General features: G+C 44.5%; 1 protein-coding gene and 1 pseudogene across 2 annotated transcripts; one reads left to right on the top strand and one right to left on the bottom strand.

Moving 5' to 3' along the window:
• Nucleotides 1–476: 476 nt before the first annotated feature.
• On the bottom strand, nucleotides 477–9,337 carry CCKAR (cholecystokinin A receptor). Its single transcript, XM_023223066.1, has 5 exons — nucleotides 9,226–9,337; nucleotides 8,300–8,551; nucleotides 4,710–4,971; nucleotides 2,235–2,362; nucleotides 477–1,247 (listed from the first exon to the last, which is right to left on the bottom strand). Exons 1-5 carry the CDS (start codon nucleotides 9,335–9,337, stop codon nucleotides 715–717), a joined length of 1,287 nt encoding a protein of 428 aa, XP_023078834.1. The 3' UTR covers nucleotides 477–714.
• Nucleotides 9,338–14,635: 5,298 nt separating this feature from the next.
• On the top strand, nucleotides 14,636–15,046 carry LOC111549864 (annotated as a pseudogene). The gene has a single exon (XR_002733854.2). The product of XR_002733854.2 is annotated as a 40S ribosomal protein S15a pseudogene (transcript).
• Nucleotides 15,047–21,481: the final 6,435 nt, after the last annotated feature.

The following is a 21,481-nucleotide window of genomic DNA, read 5'->3' as shown; positions in this document are numbered from 1 at the left end:
AGACCCAGTCTCAAAAGAAATAAAAAAAAAAAAAAAAAAGAAAAGAAATAAGTTCAAAATTCCATCTTTCAGATATTGCTTATGCTATTCTGATGAAAACTGGCTTATGACTCTGAATGTTCTTGGCCAACCTCAAGATGAAGAAATCAGGTTGCTGTCATACCCAGGACAAAATGGCCAGAGAGGGTTTGCTTCATGTTCCCTTTGTGGTCACAATGTGGTGGAAGGCTACAGCGGATACATGAGAGGGTGACGGGCTCCCTGTAGGCAGAACAACCACCACAATTCTGCATGAACAGAAAAAGCAGAGCATGGAAATGTGTCACAGGAGGAGTGAGAGCCCACCTTGGATGTTCTAGAAAGTTTGAAAGCTCAGTAGGCCCCACATCTCCATTTTGAACATGTGCTTAGCAACTCCATTTGCAGTATGAGCCCTGTTGGACTCCTGTCCCTGGCCTGCTGAGGTTTTTCTGATGGTGAGTGTTACTTAACATTTCCTGCTTTGAACCGCCTAGAAACCAAGTCATGGCCCCACGGAAGCAGTGCTCTGGAATCCAGATGAAGGATGAAAAGCAGACCTTGAAGAGTTCCCACTGGAGATAGAGCCTTCCTTCTCCATCACCCCTGCTTCCTTCTCTTCCTGATCTCTTCTTCTGTTCTTCCTCCTCTGCCTCCTCCCCTCCTTCCTTCTGCAGTGGAGGGTCAGGGGACAGCTCACTGGGGTGGCGCCGAGGCACTCATATGGCTGTATGAGAACCTGGACAGAGAGGCTCCTACGGTCCTGCCTTCCTCCTCCTCCCCCACCTCTCCCCTCACCCCTGGAGGACCAGGATTGGGGCAGCAGGGGAAGGTGGCCATGAAGCCGAGGCGGAAGCGTTTGTTCATGAAGCAGTAGATGATGGGGTTGACGCAGGAGGAGGTGTAGGACAGGAGGAGGATGAAGGAAATGGGGGTCCCTGAGAGGCGGCGCTCCGCAGAGGCGGTGTCATAGGCCCGCCAGGCGTTGGCGCTGAAGATGGGCATCCAGCACAGGAAGAAAAGGACCACGATGACGATGAGCATGCGGATTACCCGCTTCTTGGCCATCAGGTTGGCCGCGGAGCTGCTGCTCCGGATGCGGTGGGCCCTGCTGCTGCCGCCGGTGGACAGCTGCCGGAGCTCCAGCTTCCTCGGGGCCCTGGACTTCTGCAGGTAACACCCATCACTGTCCTCATATTTGCCGCTGCTGGTGGTGCTGGGTTTCCTTTCTGGGTGGGCAAGAGACCACTCATTGTTGGGGATGGGTCATGCCCGGTAGAAGGCATGGAGCCCCCACTCCCCTCCATGAAGAAGGCCAAACCAAAAAGAAACTGAAAAATGGCAGACAACCTGGCCTCACACTGACATGGGCAAGCACTGATCTATACTAGTTCTTCCCTTCAATGGAAAGCTGCTTAAAATGAGTAAAATATATGATAAAAACAGTATCTTATGCATGTAGCTTACAAGAAAAAAATTATTAAAGAATGAATATTCACAGTCTTCTCCTTCCCTTCATTAGCTCCCCAGAGGGAAGCTTCGGGCTTGCTGGGTAAGATTCCAGATTGCTTTTATTATGAGGAATTTGGATAAGAAGAAAAAAACCCGTGAAAACCAAAGAAGCTAGAGAGACTCAGTTATCTATGCAGTAGAGAGCTGAGTTAGGGCATGGAGTGAGAAGGGAAAAGCTATGTCAACAAGGGTGTCGAGGTCAATTTTCACGGACAGTGGATCGTAATGAATGGAGAAGGAGTGAGGCTTTGTGGCCACTGCAGGGTGAGAATAAAAAGGAAGAGAGAGGAGGAGAAGGAGACAACAAAAAGCCGGCTGTGGGTTAGGAATCAAATCCCTTCTAGTGCCTTTGGAGAGACACAAAACAGGCTGTAACTACAAGTAGCTTTGGTTGTGGAAGGGGCATTGTTTGAATACAGCACTACAGAACTTCTGGCACAGAAGAGGCCTCGGCTTGTTATTGGGTTATGTGTGTGTTACTTTATTCCACTCAGAACGCTTTTGAAAGGAATGATTTCCCCATTCTACAGATGAGAAAATGGAGATACTGGGCCTCGTGACTGTGCTTCTTAACACAGAGTCTCATAAGAATCCTTAAAAAATTTTCCAACAAACTTTACATAAACTTGGGTATTTCTATTTTAATGATAGAAAACAAGCTTTTGTGCTCATTTGGCATAAGCACACAGCTACAAGATAGTTACCTTTAGCAGATTTCTTCTGGCTAGCCTCAAATTTTATTCCCTGGTAGAGTTCCAAAGAGATTAATCCATATGCCACCATCATCACAATTCCAGGAATAAGAAAGAGGATGAGTAACAGGAACGTGTGCCTAATGAAATCAGAAGAAATCCAATAACCAGCAACTTTAGGCCTTCAAACTCAAATGGGAAGGAATGAATAGGGTTTATGTTTATTTTTACTGGCCTGAGCAAACGCATTAATTACTAGTATTTAATATCCTTGGCAACTTCATGTCTGGCGATTCAGTCATTATACGTTGTTTACTTCTTTCCTTTTTTTAGATGAAGTCTCTGATGAAGGACTAGTTTAATTGGAAAAGTTTGGTGTAATTCTGTGCTTGAAAGAAGTCTATGTATTAAAAAGAATGTAAGCTTTAAAAAATGAGAGTATGTGAATAGCATTTCAATAAAGCTGTTTTAAAAACCTTTAAAAATTACATACATCGAGGATTTCTATGTGCTACATATAGGCGAAGCATTTTACATACATCATTACATTTAACTCTCATAGTAACCATTGAGGTAGGTGCTGTTGTCTTAATACCTATAGTAGAGAGGAGGAAACTGAGACTTAAAGAGCTTAAATAATTTGTCCAAAGTCACACAGCTGGTAGCAGAGGTAGAATTTGAACCCCCAAAATATGATTCCAGAATCTAGAAGCTATGCTTTTTAAGCATCACAGTATACCATTTGCCAAACAACAGAGTAATCAAGTGCTTAGGCAGGGACAATGGAAAACCTTCTGAGTCTTACAAAACATGCCATTCTGGCTGTTTCTGACCCGTAAGCAGCTCAAACATTTACTTGGGCGTCCATTCTCCATGACCCCGTGAGGCTGGCACAGTGGCATCGTCATTCTAGTGCCTGGCTGGGTAGAGCTATGCTTTCTCTAAACATCTTTGATTCCTGAGGAATCACAGCCTCCTTCTTTATGAGTCTGGCCCCTAAATCACTTCTGCAGTCTGGCATGTGTGAGGTTACATGATTAGGCCATAAAATTGTCAGATGCTCATGGTGGCTGGGCCATTTCTCATTTCAATTTGACATGTTTTGATAAGATTCCTTTTCAAGCCTTGGAAATATTCCTCTCATTTGCAACGTAATTCCTTTGTGTGTGTGCTACTTGGTTGAAATGAAAGGAGGAAAGCAAAAAAAAGCAGAGATGATCTCAGTTTGGGGCTGTTACTCAATGTCTAGTTCCCTGCTTCTAAAACATCCTTGGAATTGGTAAATATAATACCCTGCAATTTGTGTAGCCTTTTTTTATCATGATATTTTTATGCGCACATTCTCCTTTGTATCTTACAGCCACCCAATGAGGGAGATTTTTTAAAATATCCACATTTTAAACTCCTTATAGAGATAAGGAACCTGACGTTCAGAGAGCTTATGTAAACTTGCCCAAAGTCTCCAGTTAGTAAGCTAAGGAACCAGTACTACAATCTTGCCTTTTTATTTCTGGTAAAATGCTCTGGGTAAGTACTAGAGCTGTTGCAACTCTAAGAAAAACCATGTGGGATTTGGGACTCATTCCCCGCTCTGTCTTAATTCTTTAGAAAACCATTGCCAGGCGCAGTAGCTCATGCCTGTAATTCCAGCATTTTGGGAGGCCAAGGCGGGAGGATCACTTGAGCCTAAGAATTCAAGACCAGCCTAGGCAATATAGTGAGACCCAATCTCTATTTTAAAGTAAAAATTTTATTAAATAAAAGAAGGCTAGGCGCGGTGGCCCACGCCTGTAATCCCAGTACTTGGGAGGTCAAGGCGGGTGGATAACCCGAGGTCAGGAGTTTGAGACCAGCCTGACCAACATGGAGAAACCCTGTCTCTACTAAAAATAAAAAAAAATTAGCCGGGCATAGTGGTGCATGCCTGTAATCCCAGCTACTCTGGAGGCTGAGGCAGGAGAATTGCTTGAACCCGGGAGGCAGAGGTTGTGGTGAGCCAAGGTCACACCATTGCACTCCAGCCTGGGCAACAAGAGCATAACTCCATCTCAAAAAAAAAAAAAAAAAAAAAAAAAAAAATCACAGCTCTACAATTAATCTAGCCTAACCCTCCACTACAGCATTTAAAAGCATACTACGTAATGGTGAACACAGAGGCTCTGCCTCTTCCTTAGGTTTGTGAATTGGGAAACTTAAGCTTTCCAAGTCTCAGTTTCCTCAACTGCAAAATGGGCACAATAACAGTAATACCTATCTTAGAGTTTTTTCAAAGGATTGATTGAATTAACATACTCATGGCATTTATAACAGGGCTCCCCAGCTAAGTGTTTGCTATCGTGATTATCCTAGAACAAGGCTAGAATGACTTCCTCAAAAAGTCTCCAGGAAACTGATCCCCCAACCACTCTGGACAAGGCATCTCAGTTTTTCATCATATTGCAAAATTACATCAAGTTGTATTTTTAAAAATAAACAATGCAACCTTACCAGGACTGCTGCATAACATCATTTGGCAGTAGAAAGCGGCACATATTCGCGGTCTGGTTGTTATTTTTGGTAAAAGGCACCAAGTTGCTATAAATGGGGTACGGAGTCATGATGGTAAAGGAAAGGCACCAGGTAGCAGCAATCACCTTCAAAGCGTGGGATTTTGTTTGCCAGACCCGGGACTGTAAAGGTTTGCAAATCGCACCATATCTCTCTAGAGATATGGCTACCAGATTAAAGGTAGATACACTCACAGAGGTGCCTGGGAAAGGAACAAAGAAGCCGGTTATGTTGACTCTGAAATCCAAAGTTTATTTGCACATTAGCTTGAATATATCTGATCCGCACAGGTTTGATATCAAAGGAAAACTCTTAGAAGGTAAAGAAATATTGTGTATGTATATTTTTAAAAGACGATTTATTCTCAGCTTTGTTCCAGAAAGGGTTTAAGGCAGTTAAAGAAATGGATTTGTAAATATATCTCATTGCCAATTTTTAATAAGTTTATTGAGCTTTGATTATCACCTAACACCTGCTTAGGCTCAAGGCGCTCATTAATTAATAACCAAGGGGATGAAATTTGTTCTTGCCTCCACAGAAGAGGTTTCTCTAAAATCTGAAGAAAAGCTCTAATTTTGAGTATGGTCTGCATAGTTAAGTTGACTTTAAAAACCCAAGATTCTCAAGGGTTCTGTGACCCTGAAAGGTCACTGTGACCTGAGCTGGAGGCATGAAGGCTTTTTCTAAAAATTTTGAGTACGTACTGTTCTTAATAGTGAAACAATCTATATTTCAAAATGCAGCTCATTGAAAAAAGTAAGTAGTAAAAAGACAAGTGAAAATGCCCCATATGGTAACTAAAGGTTTCTCTGGGTGGGGGACTATAAAGTCTCCTGTCTCGTTGTTTTTGTTTTTCTGTATTTTGTAGAATGAACAAGCATCACCATTACAGTGAGAAAGATATCAAACACACCTCATTTAAAATAATGTATTTCTTTTGTGGGTGTGGTGGCTCATGCTGGTAATACCAGCACTTCAGGAGTCCGAGGCAGGCAGATCACTTGAGGTCAAGAGTTCGAGACCAGCCTGGCCAACATGGTGAAACCCTATCTCTACTACAAGTACAAAAATTAGCCAGGCATGGCTGCATGTGCCTGTAATCCCAGGTACTTGGAAGGCTGAGGCAGAAGAATCGCTGGAACCTGGGAGGCCAAGGTTGCAGTGAGCTGAGATCGCACCACGGCATCACAGCCCGGGTGACAGAGAAGCACTCTGTCTCAAAAATAAAATAAAATAAATCATGTACTTCTTGGTCTTAGATGGCCTATGGAAAAAATAAAAATTAAAATAAAAAATAAATAAAATCATGTGCTTCAGCATTGTCCAAAAAGCTGAATTTCCATTATTTTTGTATTTGTATATGCATACTTATTAAAATGTCCTATTATTCCCTTAAAATTCCCTGTAGAGTCCTTCTGCTATAAATTCTGTCAATTCTTCTGAATATCTCTTACCAAGATTTCTTAAACCTCAGAATTAATATAAATTTGGGAGCAGAGGTCCTGAAACTGGGGTCCTTAGTTTCTCATTATTCTTATGGGTATAAACTAATTCTCTGAAACTATACCCAAAAATGTCATTTTTCTGGGGAGCCTAGCTCTGGCTTTCCTTAGAGTCTTAAAGAAGTCTATGATCCCCAAACCATTAACTAAAAACTCATGTTCTGGGGATAGGATTTGCTGTGTTTTACTGGATTTTACCCTAAAGAGTTGATGACATTTAGAGTCGAGAGTATAGCCCAAAACTCTCTAAGAGTCAGTTCTGTGTAGTGGATCCTCAGTAACTATAAACTCACTGGCAGGCAAGCATTCTTTTTCTTTTTGCTACAAATTAGGAGCTAATCAATGTTAATTATTAGTATTGAGGAGACTGCAAAATTAAGAGAAGAACCTAAATTATTGGAATTAAAAATCCAACAAAATTATTATGGTATTGCAAATACTTTCAGAACGATGTTGCTTTTCTTTTGGCCAATAAAATTGTTTTTCTGCTACATAACATAAAATTAAACATTTCAAACTGAACAACTCTGTGGCACTCAGACTGTTTTGCCACCATGAAAACACTCGTTTTAAACCTCGGTTCACATTCTCTGGTTAAGGTTCCCAAACAGCATTACCATAAGATATATATGGATGGGCCTCGGACGTCTACAGCACTAGTTATTATTATTGCTTCATTATTTAACAATGATCTTTTTCCTTTGTAAGTTTCGTCCTGTTTTTTTGTTTTGTTTTTTTTCCAGAGGACTTGGACATGGATTGACACATTCTTGGTTTTTGGTGGCACGAGGGTCAGAAATTCATCATCATTTTGTCAGTGCGGAATCCCACTTCCTCAACTGGGAAAAACAAAGACTTTTAAAGCTTTCCGGTCATTGAAGACTACCCTAGCCCAACTCACTTCTGCATATTCTTCAAGGCTTGGGTCAGAACAAAAATAACTCCCTACTTATTTCCCACCTCTGCCCCTCTCCCAACTAATTCTCAGAAAGGGCAAGGGACTAGGCAATCTGGCACCCAGAGGGGACCAAGAAATGTGTTTTTGTTCAACTCCAGGAGAACCACAGCAGTTGGCAAACGGAGGTAGCATGCTCACCACTGTGTGGCTACTAATCTGGACTCAAATCTCAGCTCCGTTGCTTACCATCTGTGTGGCTTTAGGCACATTATAAACCTCTCTGTGCCTCTGTTTCTTCCTTAGTGAGACAAGGAAGAATCATTGCATTTACTTCATAGGGTGGTTGGGAGATAAGGTAAGATCATGGAAGTCAAAGCACTTAGTACCACATGGGGTGCATAAAAGCACAAAAAATTTAGCTCTTAGGATTTTCATTATCATCATTTTTGTTTGGCATAGGGAAATAGCTACATATCTCAGCCAATCAGGGTCAGCTTAGCGACCCCACAGCCCCCAGGAGCAAATTCAACTCCGCATCTAGGGGCAGAGATCTCTCTCTCTCTCTGCCAGAGATGGTCCCAGCTTTGGGGAGAACAGGCTGAGAAGTGAATCCTGGCAAGAGAATCTGGAGCTGTGATAGAACTGGTTTTCAAATAGCCCCTGTTCCCTAAGAAAACAAGAGGAACAATGGCAAAGAACCCTCCTCCATAATCCTTACCCTCCCTAGAAGCCAGGACTCAAGTTGGGTATAGCTCAGGACACAGTCAACAGCTTCCAGAAAGGGATAGAGCAGCTTAAAGTCACTTTTGACTTCAAACATAAGGAAGCAAGTCCCTCTTCCCTTCAAATAGAATCAAGCAAAATTAACTGCCCCTGTGTTTTCCTATCAATTTATTTCACTCTTAGAAACAGACCTCCAACATGGATGATGGGGACCGACTTACCGGGAACGTATAAGGATGACCGTCAAGTCAGCACCAATGTCCTTGCACACAGCCATGCACAGCCTAATGTTCTGTGATTCAGCCCTCAGCAGAGCTCTTCTGCTGTGATTGTCGGAGATTTGGGAAGGTCTGGGGCTGAGTGGGGTCTGGGGCAAGCTTCAGAAAGAGTCACCAGCAGCAACTTACCCATGAAGTAGGTGGTGGTCTTGCAGACGGCGCTCCCGAAGATGAAATCCTTGAGCAGATGAGGGATGAGGTTGAAGGGCATGCAGAAGAGGCAGAGCATGAGGTCGCTGACAGCCAGGGAGAGGAGGAAGATGTTGGTGACCGTCCGCATCCGCTTGTTCCGAATCAGCACGGTGATGACCAGCGTGTTTCCCAGCACGCTGAGCAGGAATATCAAGGAGTACAAGAGAATCTGCACCGCTGGCTGCCACTCTGCAGACAGTAACAGGAGCAAGACGGAGGGATGGAGGTGAGGAGAACAGAATGCTAAACCCGAAGCCAAGGGTGATTTCCTGCCGATTTCCCCCCTTACTGGGGTGTACATCACTGGACCCACCATTCCTGTCCCGACAACATTTTGCAGAAACAAACTGAGGAAAGCAGAGACTGAATTATTTTGTTTTTAGGAGGTTGGTTTGTTAAAGGATCACTCAGGGAACCACTTTTTCTTAAGAACAAAGCTCCTCAAGTGAATAGTGATCACTTTCTTTCCTGGCTGCTAAGCATGATTTCACTGTAACCACTTCATGCTGGATTCCCCCCAAGAAAAGAAAACGGCTGCATGGTGACAACACCTTTTCTGCTGTGCTTGTAAGTTCAGGCTGTGACACTTGTACTCCCTCTTGCTTCACTCAGCTTTTCCTCCCCTGCTTTTGTTCCCCCAAGTCCTATTCATGAATGCCCAACTCTCCCATGGGAGACAAGAAGAATATTTGACTCTATTCTGCTTTTTAATCTCTTCTGCAAACTTCTGAACATATGACTTTATCCAGCCTTGTCTCACAATGACTTGGTTATGTATATTTTTTTTTATCAGCCTTGCCTTTGCTGATTTCTCCCACCACTCAGTAGTTTCCTGGATTAAAATAACAGCTTCCGACACTTACCTTTGGAGGGACGAGGCTGATCCAAGCAGAAAAGGGTCTCATTTTCGAGCCCGAGTTCACAGGGAGGAGTGATGTTGCTTCCATTCACAAGAAGGCTGTCAACCACATCCATCCTCGCCTGCTGCTTTCCACCAAGTGCTGGAGAGCTGGTGAATTGCTTACTCCCGGCTCATTTCTCTAATGACCGAAGCGTCTCCCAAATGCAACCTGCCGTGGAGGAGCAGGGAGGGAGTGATTTCCAGGTGTGGGCTTTTTCAGCCATTCCTAAAGGCGACTTGAGTTCACCACACTCACTCCAGCTGGGCAAGCATTTGCACTCCTGTTGTGGAAAAGGCAGTGAGCACAAGCGAAGCCCGCTCCACCTTCACCCCCCCCCCACCCACCCCCGCCCCCGCCCCGGGCCCTTTCCTGGGCCAGTCTTAGGGCCCTGAGCAAAGACAGCCTGGCTGCCCATTAACCATTCTCAAAGTGTGGCTGCTTTTATACACACATGTGTACACATGCACGGACACACACACACACACACACACACACAAGCTTCCCCAGTACTCCTCTATATAGGAACCTGTCACCATCCCAGACATATGCAGAAGAAAGCCCAAACTGGCTGTATGAGACAGGAACAATTAACATGGTAACAGATCCGATAATGCAGACCATCAGGCCTAAAGAACACGGAGGGACTGTGTTCTACCTCCTTATAGAAAAGCAATTAGTGCCTTTTTAGTTTTGGAACCATGCCCGGTGGTGTGTGTCTGTGGATAGAACTGCTGGCTGGTTGTTAAGTTGCTACTAAACACAGTGTTGTTTCTCATGGTCTCTGCTCTTGTTAACTAGAAGGATTGAGGTACTTTTGAACATAGGTACCTGGGTCCTTATTACAAAAGATGTTAGTAAGATTTCCTCGTCATTCATGAAGTCTTGCGTTCAGCACATCTTCATTGAGAGTCAATCTTTTGCCAGGCACTTTTCTATCATGTCAGCAAATAATGAACAGAATTATTTCAGGTAGTAAGTACTACAAAGGAAGTAAAACAGGGAGACATGATGTATACAAACAGATTAGGGGCTGATTTTTTGGGGGGCGGGGACAGGGTCTTGCTGTGTCCCACAGGCTGCAGTGAAGTGGTGCGATCATGGCTCACTGCAGCCTTCATCTCCCTGGCTCAAGCAATCCTCCTACCTTAGCCTCCTGAGTAGCTGGGACTACGGGCACACACCACTAAGCCCAGCTGATTTTTTTAGTTTTAGAAGAGAGGAGGTCTCGCTATGTTGCCCAGGCTGGTCTCAAGTTCCTGAGCTCAAGCAATCCTCCTGCCTTGGCCTCCCAGTGTTGGGATTACAGTTGTGAGCCACTGCACCTGGCCTGGGGCTGCTAATTTAGAAGGGGTAGTCAGGAGAGGTCTCTCAAGGAGGGGACTGTGATCTGAGACCTGAACCACAAGAAGGACAAAGTCTTGTGAAGATCCAGGGACAGCTTCTCCAAGGCAAAAGGAGGAGTATTTTTAGCAGAGGTAACAGCAAGTGCAAAGGCCCTGAGGTGGGAATGAGGGTGGCCCCATTGAGGTACAAATAGATAGAAGCAGGAGTGAGATCAGGAGTGAGGGGCAAACAGCAGGACTTGAGATCAGAGTAGGGGACCAACTCAGGGGCCTGGGTGTTCCATGAAGCTCTGTGGTGCTGGAAAGCCCTTCAGCATCCATTGCACAGATTATCTCCTCAGTTCAGACCCTTTGGAAAGCAGACGACAATGGCTGTGGAACCCACGTTTCTGATGTGCTACTTCGCTGTGCTGAGACTTGGTCTGTTTGCTAGATACCCGTGGGGCTCCTTGTGTACTGACAGTGCTTCCGCTGGCTGCATGCTACATCTTGCTGAGTCTCTGCCAGACACAGAGGAACTAACGCATTTTTACTGTCAATGTGGGGCTGGAAAGACAGTGGTGCCTCTTTTCCTTGAAACCACGAAGACCACATGGTTCAGGGCATTTAGTCTCAGAAACAAGAAGGGGAAGGGACACTGGAGAAGCTGTGGATGTTATTAGGAGGACAGGCTTTGGCAGCAGACAGACTTGGGATCAAATCCTGGCTTCACTGGTTACCCGCTAGGAAATATTGGGCAAGTTTCTTTCTCTCTCTTTTCTTTTTTTTCTCTCTCTGTCTCTCCCCCCTTCCTCCCTTCCTTCCTTCCTTTCCTCCCTCCCTCTTTCTCCTCTCCTCTCCTCTCCTCTCCTCTCCTCTCCTCTCCTCTCCTCTCCTTTCCTTTCCTTTCCTTTCTTTTTGAGACAGAGTCTTGCTCTGTTGCCCAGGCTGGAGTGCAGTGGCATGATCTAGGCTCACTGCAAACTCTACCTCACAAGCAATTGTCATGCCTCAGCCTCCGAAGTAGCTGGAATTACAGGCGTGCACCACCACATACAGCTAATTTTTGCATTTTTAGTAGAGACGGGTTTCACCAAGCTAGGCCGTCTGGTCTCAAATTCCTGAACTCAAGTGATCCAACCGCCTCGGCCTCCCAAAGTGCTGGGATTACAAGTGTGAGCCACTACACCCAGCCTGGGCAAGTTTCTTAACCTAAGACTCATTTCCATCTGTCAAATGGGGATCAGAATGATTTAATAGATATTTGTTATGAAGATTGAACGATTGACTCAAGACAGTGTCTGACATACAAAAAATGTTCAATAAATCACAGGCAGCACTATTCATAGCTTCCTACAATAATGGCTATTTTCCTTTTACAAATGAGAAGGCTGGGGCTCACAGTGTCCACATGCTTTGCTGGTAAGAACCAGTGGTGGATTTCCCCTTGAGGGCCCTGCAGACCCTATCCTCACACCACTTCCCATGGCATGGAGCTTTGCATCCCCATTCTAGCATCACAGAGCCTGTTTGGAGCCAGGGCTGTTGTCTCTACTCCTCCTTACTTCCATGAGTCCTTCTGGCTGAATCCTCCCTGTCTACACATGATGGACCCTGCTCACTGGGCGATGACCCAGAGCAGCTGTGTTCTGATGTGAGAAGGGATGAGCATCTAGGGTTTCAGCGGCTGCTTCAGCTGCTCCAGCTGGGCAGATGTCACCAGCTGTTCAGCGTGCCTCCTGCTGAGGCTTGTCAGGCCCATCAGCAGCTGCTTCTAAAGCTGGGGGGGACAGTAGTTCTGTAAGTCCAAGAACCAGGAGAGCAGAGGGCTGAGCATCGATCTGCCCTAAACCAAAATGGAGCCCAATTTGGGGCAAGTTCCTCCTTTCCTTTCCCTTCCCTTCCCTTCCCCTTCTTCCTATTCCGTTTCTTCCTCCTGCTCATTGTTTGGTAGGAAGTGGGAGTGGGAGATGTGGTCGATGCTAGCGATTTTGTGAACTCACGTTGGGGGGATGGCAGCATATTTGAGTTCTATTTTGTACAAACTTTACTGCACAACTGAATTACCTGGATTAGTGGTGATTTCCAGACTTTCCTCCTGGAGATTCTGATTCCTCAGCCCTGAGCCTGGAAATCTGCATTTTTATCCAGCATCCCTGGGGATTTGGAGACCTGTGATCTCAGGATCACTTGTGGAAAAACTCCCTGGGAACTGTTAAGAGGGTGAGGGGAGCTATCAGAAGGCAGAAATTGAAGCCTGATCTTCATCCCTGGCTGGTTGGGAAGCATGAACAAAGAAATTACTTAACCTTTCTGAATCTCAGCTTGCTCGTCTGTAAAATAGAGATAAAATAATGTTACTATAAATAAAACAATACATGGAGACAACTCAGAACAATGCCTGGAACATAGTGCTGGATACTATTTGTTATTATTAATGGGTAAGATTAATTCTAGGGATGCTCTACTTATCCCATTTTCATGGCCAGATTAAGGGCTTGTATTAATATCTTCCATACCCTAGCACAATATCTGGCATATAGTATGTGCTTGGTAAATATGAATGAATAAACAGCAAAAATTAGAGGAGCCAATATTTCATTGCTTATTACACCCATTGACAATTGTATTACATTGATTCCTTTTCTGGCCATCTCTGGATTTTTTACTTTGAATTTGTGAGCCCATGTGATATGGTTTGGGTGTGTCCCCACCCAAATCTCATCTTGAATTGTAGCTCCCATAATTCCCACATGTGTTGGGAGGGACTGGATGGGAGGGAGGTAATTGAATCATGAGAATGGGTCTTTCCCTTGCTGTTCTTGTGATAGTGAATAAGTTTCATGAGAGCTGATGTTTTTATAAACGGGAGTTCCCTTGCACATGCTCTCCCTTGCCTGCCACCATGTAAGGTGTGACTTTGCTCCTCATTCGCCTTGCACCATGATTGTGAGGTCTCCCCAGCCATGTGGAACTGTGAGTCCATTAAACCTCTTTCCTTTTTAAATTACCCAGTCTTGGGTATGTCTTTATTAGCAGCATGAAAACAGACTAAAACCTCGTATTACCTAAGAGTTCAACTAACAAAAGAGAATTGCAATGAAATATTCCAATGTGCATTCAAGGGAAAAGCTGATGCATTTCCAGAGTGTCAGCCCTTGTTTCATTCCTCAGCATACATGATAGTGAGCGTCTCATAAGTGCCAGGTGCTGTATTTTGGTGCTAGGGATTTTGTGAGCCAAGTGGATGGAATTTCTGTCCTCATGAAATCGCTGTCCTCTGTGGGACACAGAAGATGAGTAACCTGGGCAAAATGAAATGCCTTTTCACCTTGGAGACCTAACCTGTGATTAGGCACAGTTCCAGGTGAATTGATACAAATGGACTAAATTGAATTGGAATGGCATACATGCCTCTCCTCTCTCTGAAACACACACAGACACACAGGGCATAAGCCCAAGTGCCTCCTGCAGTTCACAAAACCCTTTCAGTACTGGGAACTCTCTTCTCTCTCAAACCCTGCCCTGGAAGGAAAAGACATGAGCAATCTCCATAGGTTCCTGGTTGATAAAATTATTAACTGTTCTCCAAGCTATTCTCTGTGTTAAGAAACAATTCTTCTAAAATACCTAAAGGATTTATATGGATTCCCCCACCCCATTATGACATTAATCACATGCTTATTGCACATTTTTAAAAAATAAAGAAAAATAAAGGCTGGGTGCAGTGTCTCACACCTGTAATCCCAGCACTTTGGGAGGCCGAGGCGGGTGGATCACCTGAAGTCGGGAGTTGGAGACCGGCCTGACCAACATGGAGAAACCCTGTCTCTACTAAAAATACAACATTAGTCGGGTGTGGTGGTGCATGCCTGTAATCCCAGCTACTTGAGAGGCTGAGGCAGGAGAATCGTTTGCACCCGGGAGGCAGAGGTTGCGGTGAGCCAAGATGGCGCCATTGCACTCCAGTCTGGCAACAAGAGTGAAACTCCAGGAGAGCTCCAATTTCATCCATCTGCCATCGGCGCAATCCTGCAATTTAAACCACAATGGTGCGCATGAATGTCCTGGCTGATGCTCTCAAGAGCATCAACAATGCCGAAAAGAGAGGCAAACGCCAGGTGCTTGCTTATTAGGCCGTGTTCCAAAGTCATCGTCCGGTTTCTCACTGTGATGATGAAGCATGGCAGGCTAAACAAGTGTGGAGTGATCAGCCCCAGATTTGATGTGCAACTCAAAGATCTAGAAAAATGGCAGAATAACCTGCTTCCATCCCGCCAGTTTGGTTTCATTATACTGACAACCTCAGCTGGCATCATGACCCATGAAGAAGCAAGACGAAAACACACAGGAGGGAAAATCCTGGGATTCTTTTTCTAGGGATGTAATACATACATTTACAAATAAAATGCCTCATGGACTCTGGTGCTTCCAAAAAAAAAAAAAAAAAAAAAAAAAGAGTGAAACTCTGTCTCAAATAAATGAATAAATAATAAAGAAAAATAGATCGGTATAAATATAACACAAATACATTTTGGGGCCCTGCATGATTCATTCTCAATGTGGTGCCACTTTCAGAGAAACTCAGACACTGAGAGGTAGTGAACAGGCAATTTCATGTTCTGGGAGACTCAATTCATAGGGCAGCCTGACATTTCTTAAAATTCTCTTGCCTCTGCCGTTTCTCCCTACACTCTGCTGCTCAGATTGTCATTCCCTGAATTCCTCATTCCTCACTGTAGCCCCAGACTCACTCAGAGTGCCGTTTGCTAGGGTTTTTCTATTTTCCTCCCTCTAGCCTTCTCAGCCTTCTGCCACTGGCTGACCGGGACTTCTCTTCCTCATTGCACGCTGGTCGTGCTGGGCTACTGTGGGAAGAGTTCATGCCCTGAGGCTCTCGCACATCCCTGGTGCCCACAGAAGGCAGCTTGCAACCACCCTCTCAAGTTCTTCCCCCACGGCTGCCCTCCTTGGAAAAAGCACAGTGGACCTTTGCTGATGAATAGATCCCTTCTGCTTGAACAGAGGAAAGCCAGTACTGTGTCTGCTTGAAGATGTCACTTAGCAAACTGGAGTTGGGCTTTGGGCAAGCAGCTTTGCCTCTCTGAGTCTCCATTTCCTCACCTGTAAAATGGATTCGCAGCGATAATGCACACCTCAGAGGCTGTTGGGACCTTACTTGTCACAATGTGTGTAAAGCACCCAGGAGAGCACTTTGCATGTCATAGGGGCTCAATAAATGATACTAACAAGCAAAAAATATATTCGTAGGAACATTAAAACCAACCCTGATACCACTGTCTCAAGATAACCTTTGTTAATGGTTTGGTGGTTATCCATTCAGCCTTTTCCTCTAAATACATTCTTTAAAAAAGAGAGAATTGGTATAATACTCTATATACCATAATTATTCTACTTACCACTTTTTGAAAATGTAATTTTAAGATAAAATTTCTCTCAAAATGAGAAATATGGTTTTTGCAGCATAATGGAAAAACGTATTTTTAAAAAAAATTTAGATAGACAAGAAAGTAAAAACATCTATAACCCCGTTATCCGGAGAATTTTAAAAAACATTTTATATACATCCTATTTTGTATATGCCTTTTCTTCACTTAACATTATTCCATGATTATGGTTTTTTATTTGCTTTCTGGTTTTTTGTTTTTTTTTTTTTTTGAGACAGAGTCTCACCATGTCACCCAAGCTGGAGTGTAGTGGTGCCATCTTGGCTCACTGCAACTTCTGCCTCCCAGGTTCAAGCGATTCTCCTGCCTCGGCCTCCTGAGTAACTGGGACTACAGGTTCGCGCCACTACGCCCAGCTAATTTTTGTATTTTTAGTAGAGATGGGGTTTCACCATGTTGGCCAGGATGGTCTCGATCTCCTGACCTTGTGATCCATTTGCCTTGGCCTCCCAAAGTGCTGGGATTACAGGCATGAGCCACTGTGCCCGGCTGATATTTAGGTTTTATTGTTAGCTTTTTATTTTCATAAGTGAACACATGCACACATGTTTTTGTGACATTTGATGTACATTGGAAACTTCAGGGTTGCCATCAGCACAATCACAGCATTCACACTGAATGCAATGCAAATATAACCTCATAAAGTTGTCCACACAAGGTGCATGATCCCCTGGAGCTGGTCACCTGGCAGGCCTGGGCAATTGCTTTCCAAAAAAATCATACTATTTTATAAGGCTGCTATTTAATAGTACTGCTTTATTTCCTTTTTTTTTTTTTTTTTGAGACAGAGTCTCACCTTGTTACACAAGCTGGAGTGCTGGCATGCAGTGGTGTGATCTTGGCTCACTGCAACCTCCGCCTCCCAGGTTCAAGAGATTCTCCTGCCTCAGCCTCCTGAGTAGCTGGGATTACAGGCATCTACCACCATGCCCTGCTAATTTTTGTGTTTTTAGTAGAGATGGGGTTTCACCATGTTGGCCAGGCTGGTCTTGAACTCCTGACGTCAAGTGATCCACCTGCCTCGGCCTCCCAAAGTGCTGGGATTACAGGCATGAGTCACTGTGCCTGGCCCACTTTATTTCATGTTTTTAGAGATGAGGTCTCCTTCTGTTCCCCAGGCTGGAAGGCAGTAGTGCATTCATAGCTCACTGTAGCCTTAAACTTCTGGTCTCAAGTTCTCCTCCTGGCTGAGCCTCCTGAGTAGCTAGAATTACAGGCATGCACCTGGCGACTTTTATAAAATGTTTTTGGAGACAGGGTTTTGAAGACTGGTCTCAAACTCGTGGCCTCAAGTGATCCTCCTGCCTGAGCCTCCCTAATAGCTGGGATTACAGGCATGAGCCACTGTACCTGGCTAGTTTATTATACTCTTGTCAGCACTGGACATTTTAACACTTATATCCAAATTTAACATTTTCATTTTGTAATAATTGAAAAAGTTACTCATGATTGCTTTAATTTGCACAGGTCCTTTTTTTTTTTTTTTTTTTTTTTTTTGAGACAGAGTCCTGCTCTGTCACCCAGGCTGGAGTGCAGTGGCAGGATCTCGGCTCACTGCAACCTCCACCTCCCAGGTTCAAGTGATTGTCCTGCCTCAGCCTCTCGAATAGTGGGAATTATAGGCACCCACCATCACGCCTGGTTAATTTTTTGTTGTTGTTGTTGTTGTTTTTGTTTTTGAGACAGAGTCTTGCTATCACTAGGCTGGAGTGCAGTGGCGTGATCTCAGCTCACTGCAACCTCCGCCTCCCGAGTTCAAGTGATTTTCCGGCCTCAGCCTCCAGAGTAGCTGGAACTACAGGCGTGCACCACCATGCTTAGCTAATTTTTTTTTGGGTATTTTTAGTAGAGACAGGGTTTCGCCATCTTGGCCAGACTGGTCTTGAACTCCTGACCTCATGTGATCTGCCCGCCTTGACCTCCCAAAGTGCTGGGATTACAGGCGTGAGCCACCGTCAAGGCCAATGTGCAGGTCTTTTATGATCAAAGATGCTCACTATTTCCCACCTTTGTTTACTAGTTGTATTTCTTCTTTACCAAAACCTAAGATAAGCCAGAGCATCTTTTAGGAATTCTGTGCTTTGCCCATTTCTTTATACCATCAACAAATATTTATTGAACATCTGCTCTGTAGCAGGAACTGGGGCAGGTGCTGTTCACAGTGGTGAACAAAACAAATTCCCTTCCTTTACTGAGCTCTCATTCTGTGAGGCACATGCAATAAACAAATAACTGAATAGAGTTTTATGTCAGAGTGTAAAGGGCTGTGAAGGGAAACAAAGCAGGTTTGGGGATAGAGAGTGATGGGTCATTAGGAAGGCCTTTCCGAGGGAAAGAGTCTCAGGACAGTCTGGGAGAAGACCATTCCAGATAGGGCAGTTATTGTGGTCTTAACGTTTTTCTCATCACCTGATACGAGCTCTAAAAAGCTGAGAATGATGTTTAATTTGCAAATCACTGTCATAAACTGCAGTGTGTGTGTGTGGCAGAAACTCTTTCCCTTCTCTTTTTACATAGTAATAGGGTCTCCCTTTTTAATTGGGTACACAACTGCCTAGCCTGAATAATATTTTCCTGCCTGCTTTGCAGCTAGATAGGGCCATGTGACTAAGTTCTGACCACGGACAAGTAGGCAGAAATGAACGTGCAGCTTCTGGAAAGCATCTTTACAAAGAGGGAGCATGTCCTTTTCTTTCCTTTTCATCTTTCCTCTGACTGGAATGAAGATGTGACGGCTGGAGCTGGAGTTGCTGTCTCGTACCATGAGGTGGGTGCCTGTGTTGGATGTAAGGAAACAAGACACTTGGGGAGCCTGAATTCCTGACAATCTTATTTATTTATTTATTTATTGACACAGGGTCTCACTTTGTCACCCAGGCTGGAGTGCAGTGACGTGATCTTGGCTCACTGCAACCTTCACCTCCTGGGTTCAAGTGATTCTCGTGCCTTAGCCTCCCGAGTAGCTGGGATTACAGGCACATACCACCTTGCCCAGCTCATTTTTTTGTATTTTTAGTAGAGACAGTATTTCACCATGTTGGCCAGGCTAGTCTTGAACTCCTGACCTCAAGTGATCCACCTGTCTTGGCCTCTCAAAGTGCTGGGATTACGGGCGTGAGCCACCGCGCCCAGCCCTGACGATCTTAGAATTGGTATATTAGCTAGACCTGAACTGCTTATCTTTAAACTTCATTTACGTAAGAAAGAAAAATGGATTTTTATTTAAAAAAAACCAATGCTGTTATGGATTTTCTGCCACTCTCAGCCTAATTTGAACAGAAACACTGTAAATGAGAGTCTGCAAATTTTAGTTTCTAGTCTTTTTTTTCTTCACACTACTCCACAGCCATTAATATAGTCCGGATACATCACCGTAGCTTTCGCATCAACACTGGTGATATTTCCATTGGTTGGAACACTGGTGATATTTCCCCAACTCCCAATGTGCCTGTCTGATTCCTTACCACCTCATCCGAGTCTATTATTCCTTTTTAAATTTTGTTTTTGTAGAGATAAGACCTCATCATGTTGCCCAGGCTGGTCTTGGACTCCAGGCCTCAAGTGATCCTCTCACCTCGGCCTCCCAAAGTGCTGGGATTACAGATATGAGTCACTGCACTTGGCCCAGAGTCTACTATTCTTATTTTTTTGAGATGTCACCTCTCTCTGTCACCCAGGTTGGAGTGCAGTGATGCAATCTCAGCTCACTACAGCCTCCACCTCCCGGGTTCAAGTGATTCTCCTGGCCCAGCCTCCTGAGTAGCTGGGATTGCAGGCACGTGCCACCACTCCCAGCTAATTTTTGTATTTTTAGTAGAGATGGGGTTTCGTCATGTTAGCCGGGCTGGTTTCAAACCCCTGACCTCAAGTGATTCATCCGCTTTGGTCTCCCAAAGTGCTGGGGTTATAGGCGTGAGTCACTGCACCCGGCCCAGAGTCTACTATTCTTTAAGACCCAACTCCAATCTACCTCCCAGCAGCCTTCTCCAGTTTATAGCCCTCATTGCTGGGTTTTTTCTCTCAACCTCCACAGCCCTTACCACGAATTCCACTCATTGGGACTTAATCAAGTGGTCTTGTCCTTTCATGGGTTGAAGATAAATTTCTGCCTCATTTTTCCACTTTTGTCTATCTCTGCTGCTGTTGCCCTAGTGCACGTGGCCCTCACCTCTCCCAGGGGGAATTGCTGGAGCTCCCCGCTTTCCCTATGACTCCTCCAATCCCTCCTCCATGCAATAGCCTGTGTGGTGTTTTAAAAATAAAAGCCAGAATGTTACTCCCTACTTGACTTTGCAGACATTTCCGGTGAGTCCCTCAATGACCTGGATGGCCCCTGCCTCCCTCTGTGGCCTCACCTTACACCCTTCCCCATCCCATTTCCTTTCTGTGTGTGCCATAGACTTGCTTCTCCCCTGTGCCATGCTCTTAGCGCACTCCCTTCCTCTCGCCTGGAGTCGTCACACATGTTTTCTCTCTGTCTGGGCTGCCCTACCCTCATGAATTCCCACCCACCAATGCCCTTCCCCAGGGAAATCTGTCTTTGGACTTAGACTAAAACAAGTTTCCCCATTGGCTGCCCACACAGGTACCTGGTCTTTTCTTTAGCAGTACTTACTGTAGCTTGTAATATTGATTTGTGTATTTGTGTATTAGTCAGGGTTCTCTAGAGGGATAGAACTAATGGAATATATATACATATATATGTGTGTGTATATATATATACGTATATGTGTGTGTGTGTGTGTATATATATATATAGGAGTTTATTAAGTATTAACTCACATGATCACAAGGTTTCACAATAGGCCATCTGCAGGCTGAGGAGCAAGGATTGCCAGTTCAAGTTCCAAAACTGAAGAACTTGGAGTCTGGTGTTTGAGGGCAGGAAGCATCCAGCACCGGAGAAAGATGTAGGCCGGGAGGCTAGGCCAGTCTAACCTTTTCACATTTTTCTGCCTGTTTACATTCTAGCCATGCTGGCAGCTGATTAGATGGTACCTACCTAGATCAAGTGTGGGTCTCCCTTTCCCAGCCCACTGACTCAAATGTTCATCTCCTTTGGCAACACCCTCATAGACACACACAGGATCAATACTTTGTATCCTTCAATCCAGTCAAGTTGACACTCAGTATTCACCATTACAATTTGTGTGATTGTTGGCTCACCTGTCTGCACACTAGAAGCTCCATGAAGACAGGAGCTGTGCTTTGCATGTCACTACAGTAACTCCTCAATGTAAGTGTCGGTCAGTATTCCTCCCCAAGCTACTAGAAAGAAGGTATTATAATTCCTTCTCGCACTTGCGGAAAATGAGTCTCAAAGAGATGATAATAGCAGAATCAGCACTCAGACCCAAGTAGGATTGATGCCAACTCCAACAGCACAAAGTATCACCGTAATAAACTCCAGAGTCCGTTGGGAACGGA

Source organism: Piliocolobus tephrosceles, chromosome 3 (assembly GCF_002776525.5).
Source record: "Piliocolobus tephrosceles isolate RC106 chromosome 3, ASM277652v3, whole genome shotgun sequence".
Taxonomy (NCBI): Eukaryota; Metazoa; Chordata; class Mammalia; order Primates; family Cercopithecidae; genus Piliocolobus; species Piliocolobus tephrosceles.
Note: the sequence above shows the minus strand (reverse complement) of the source record. Positions and strands in the feature narration are given on the sequence as shown.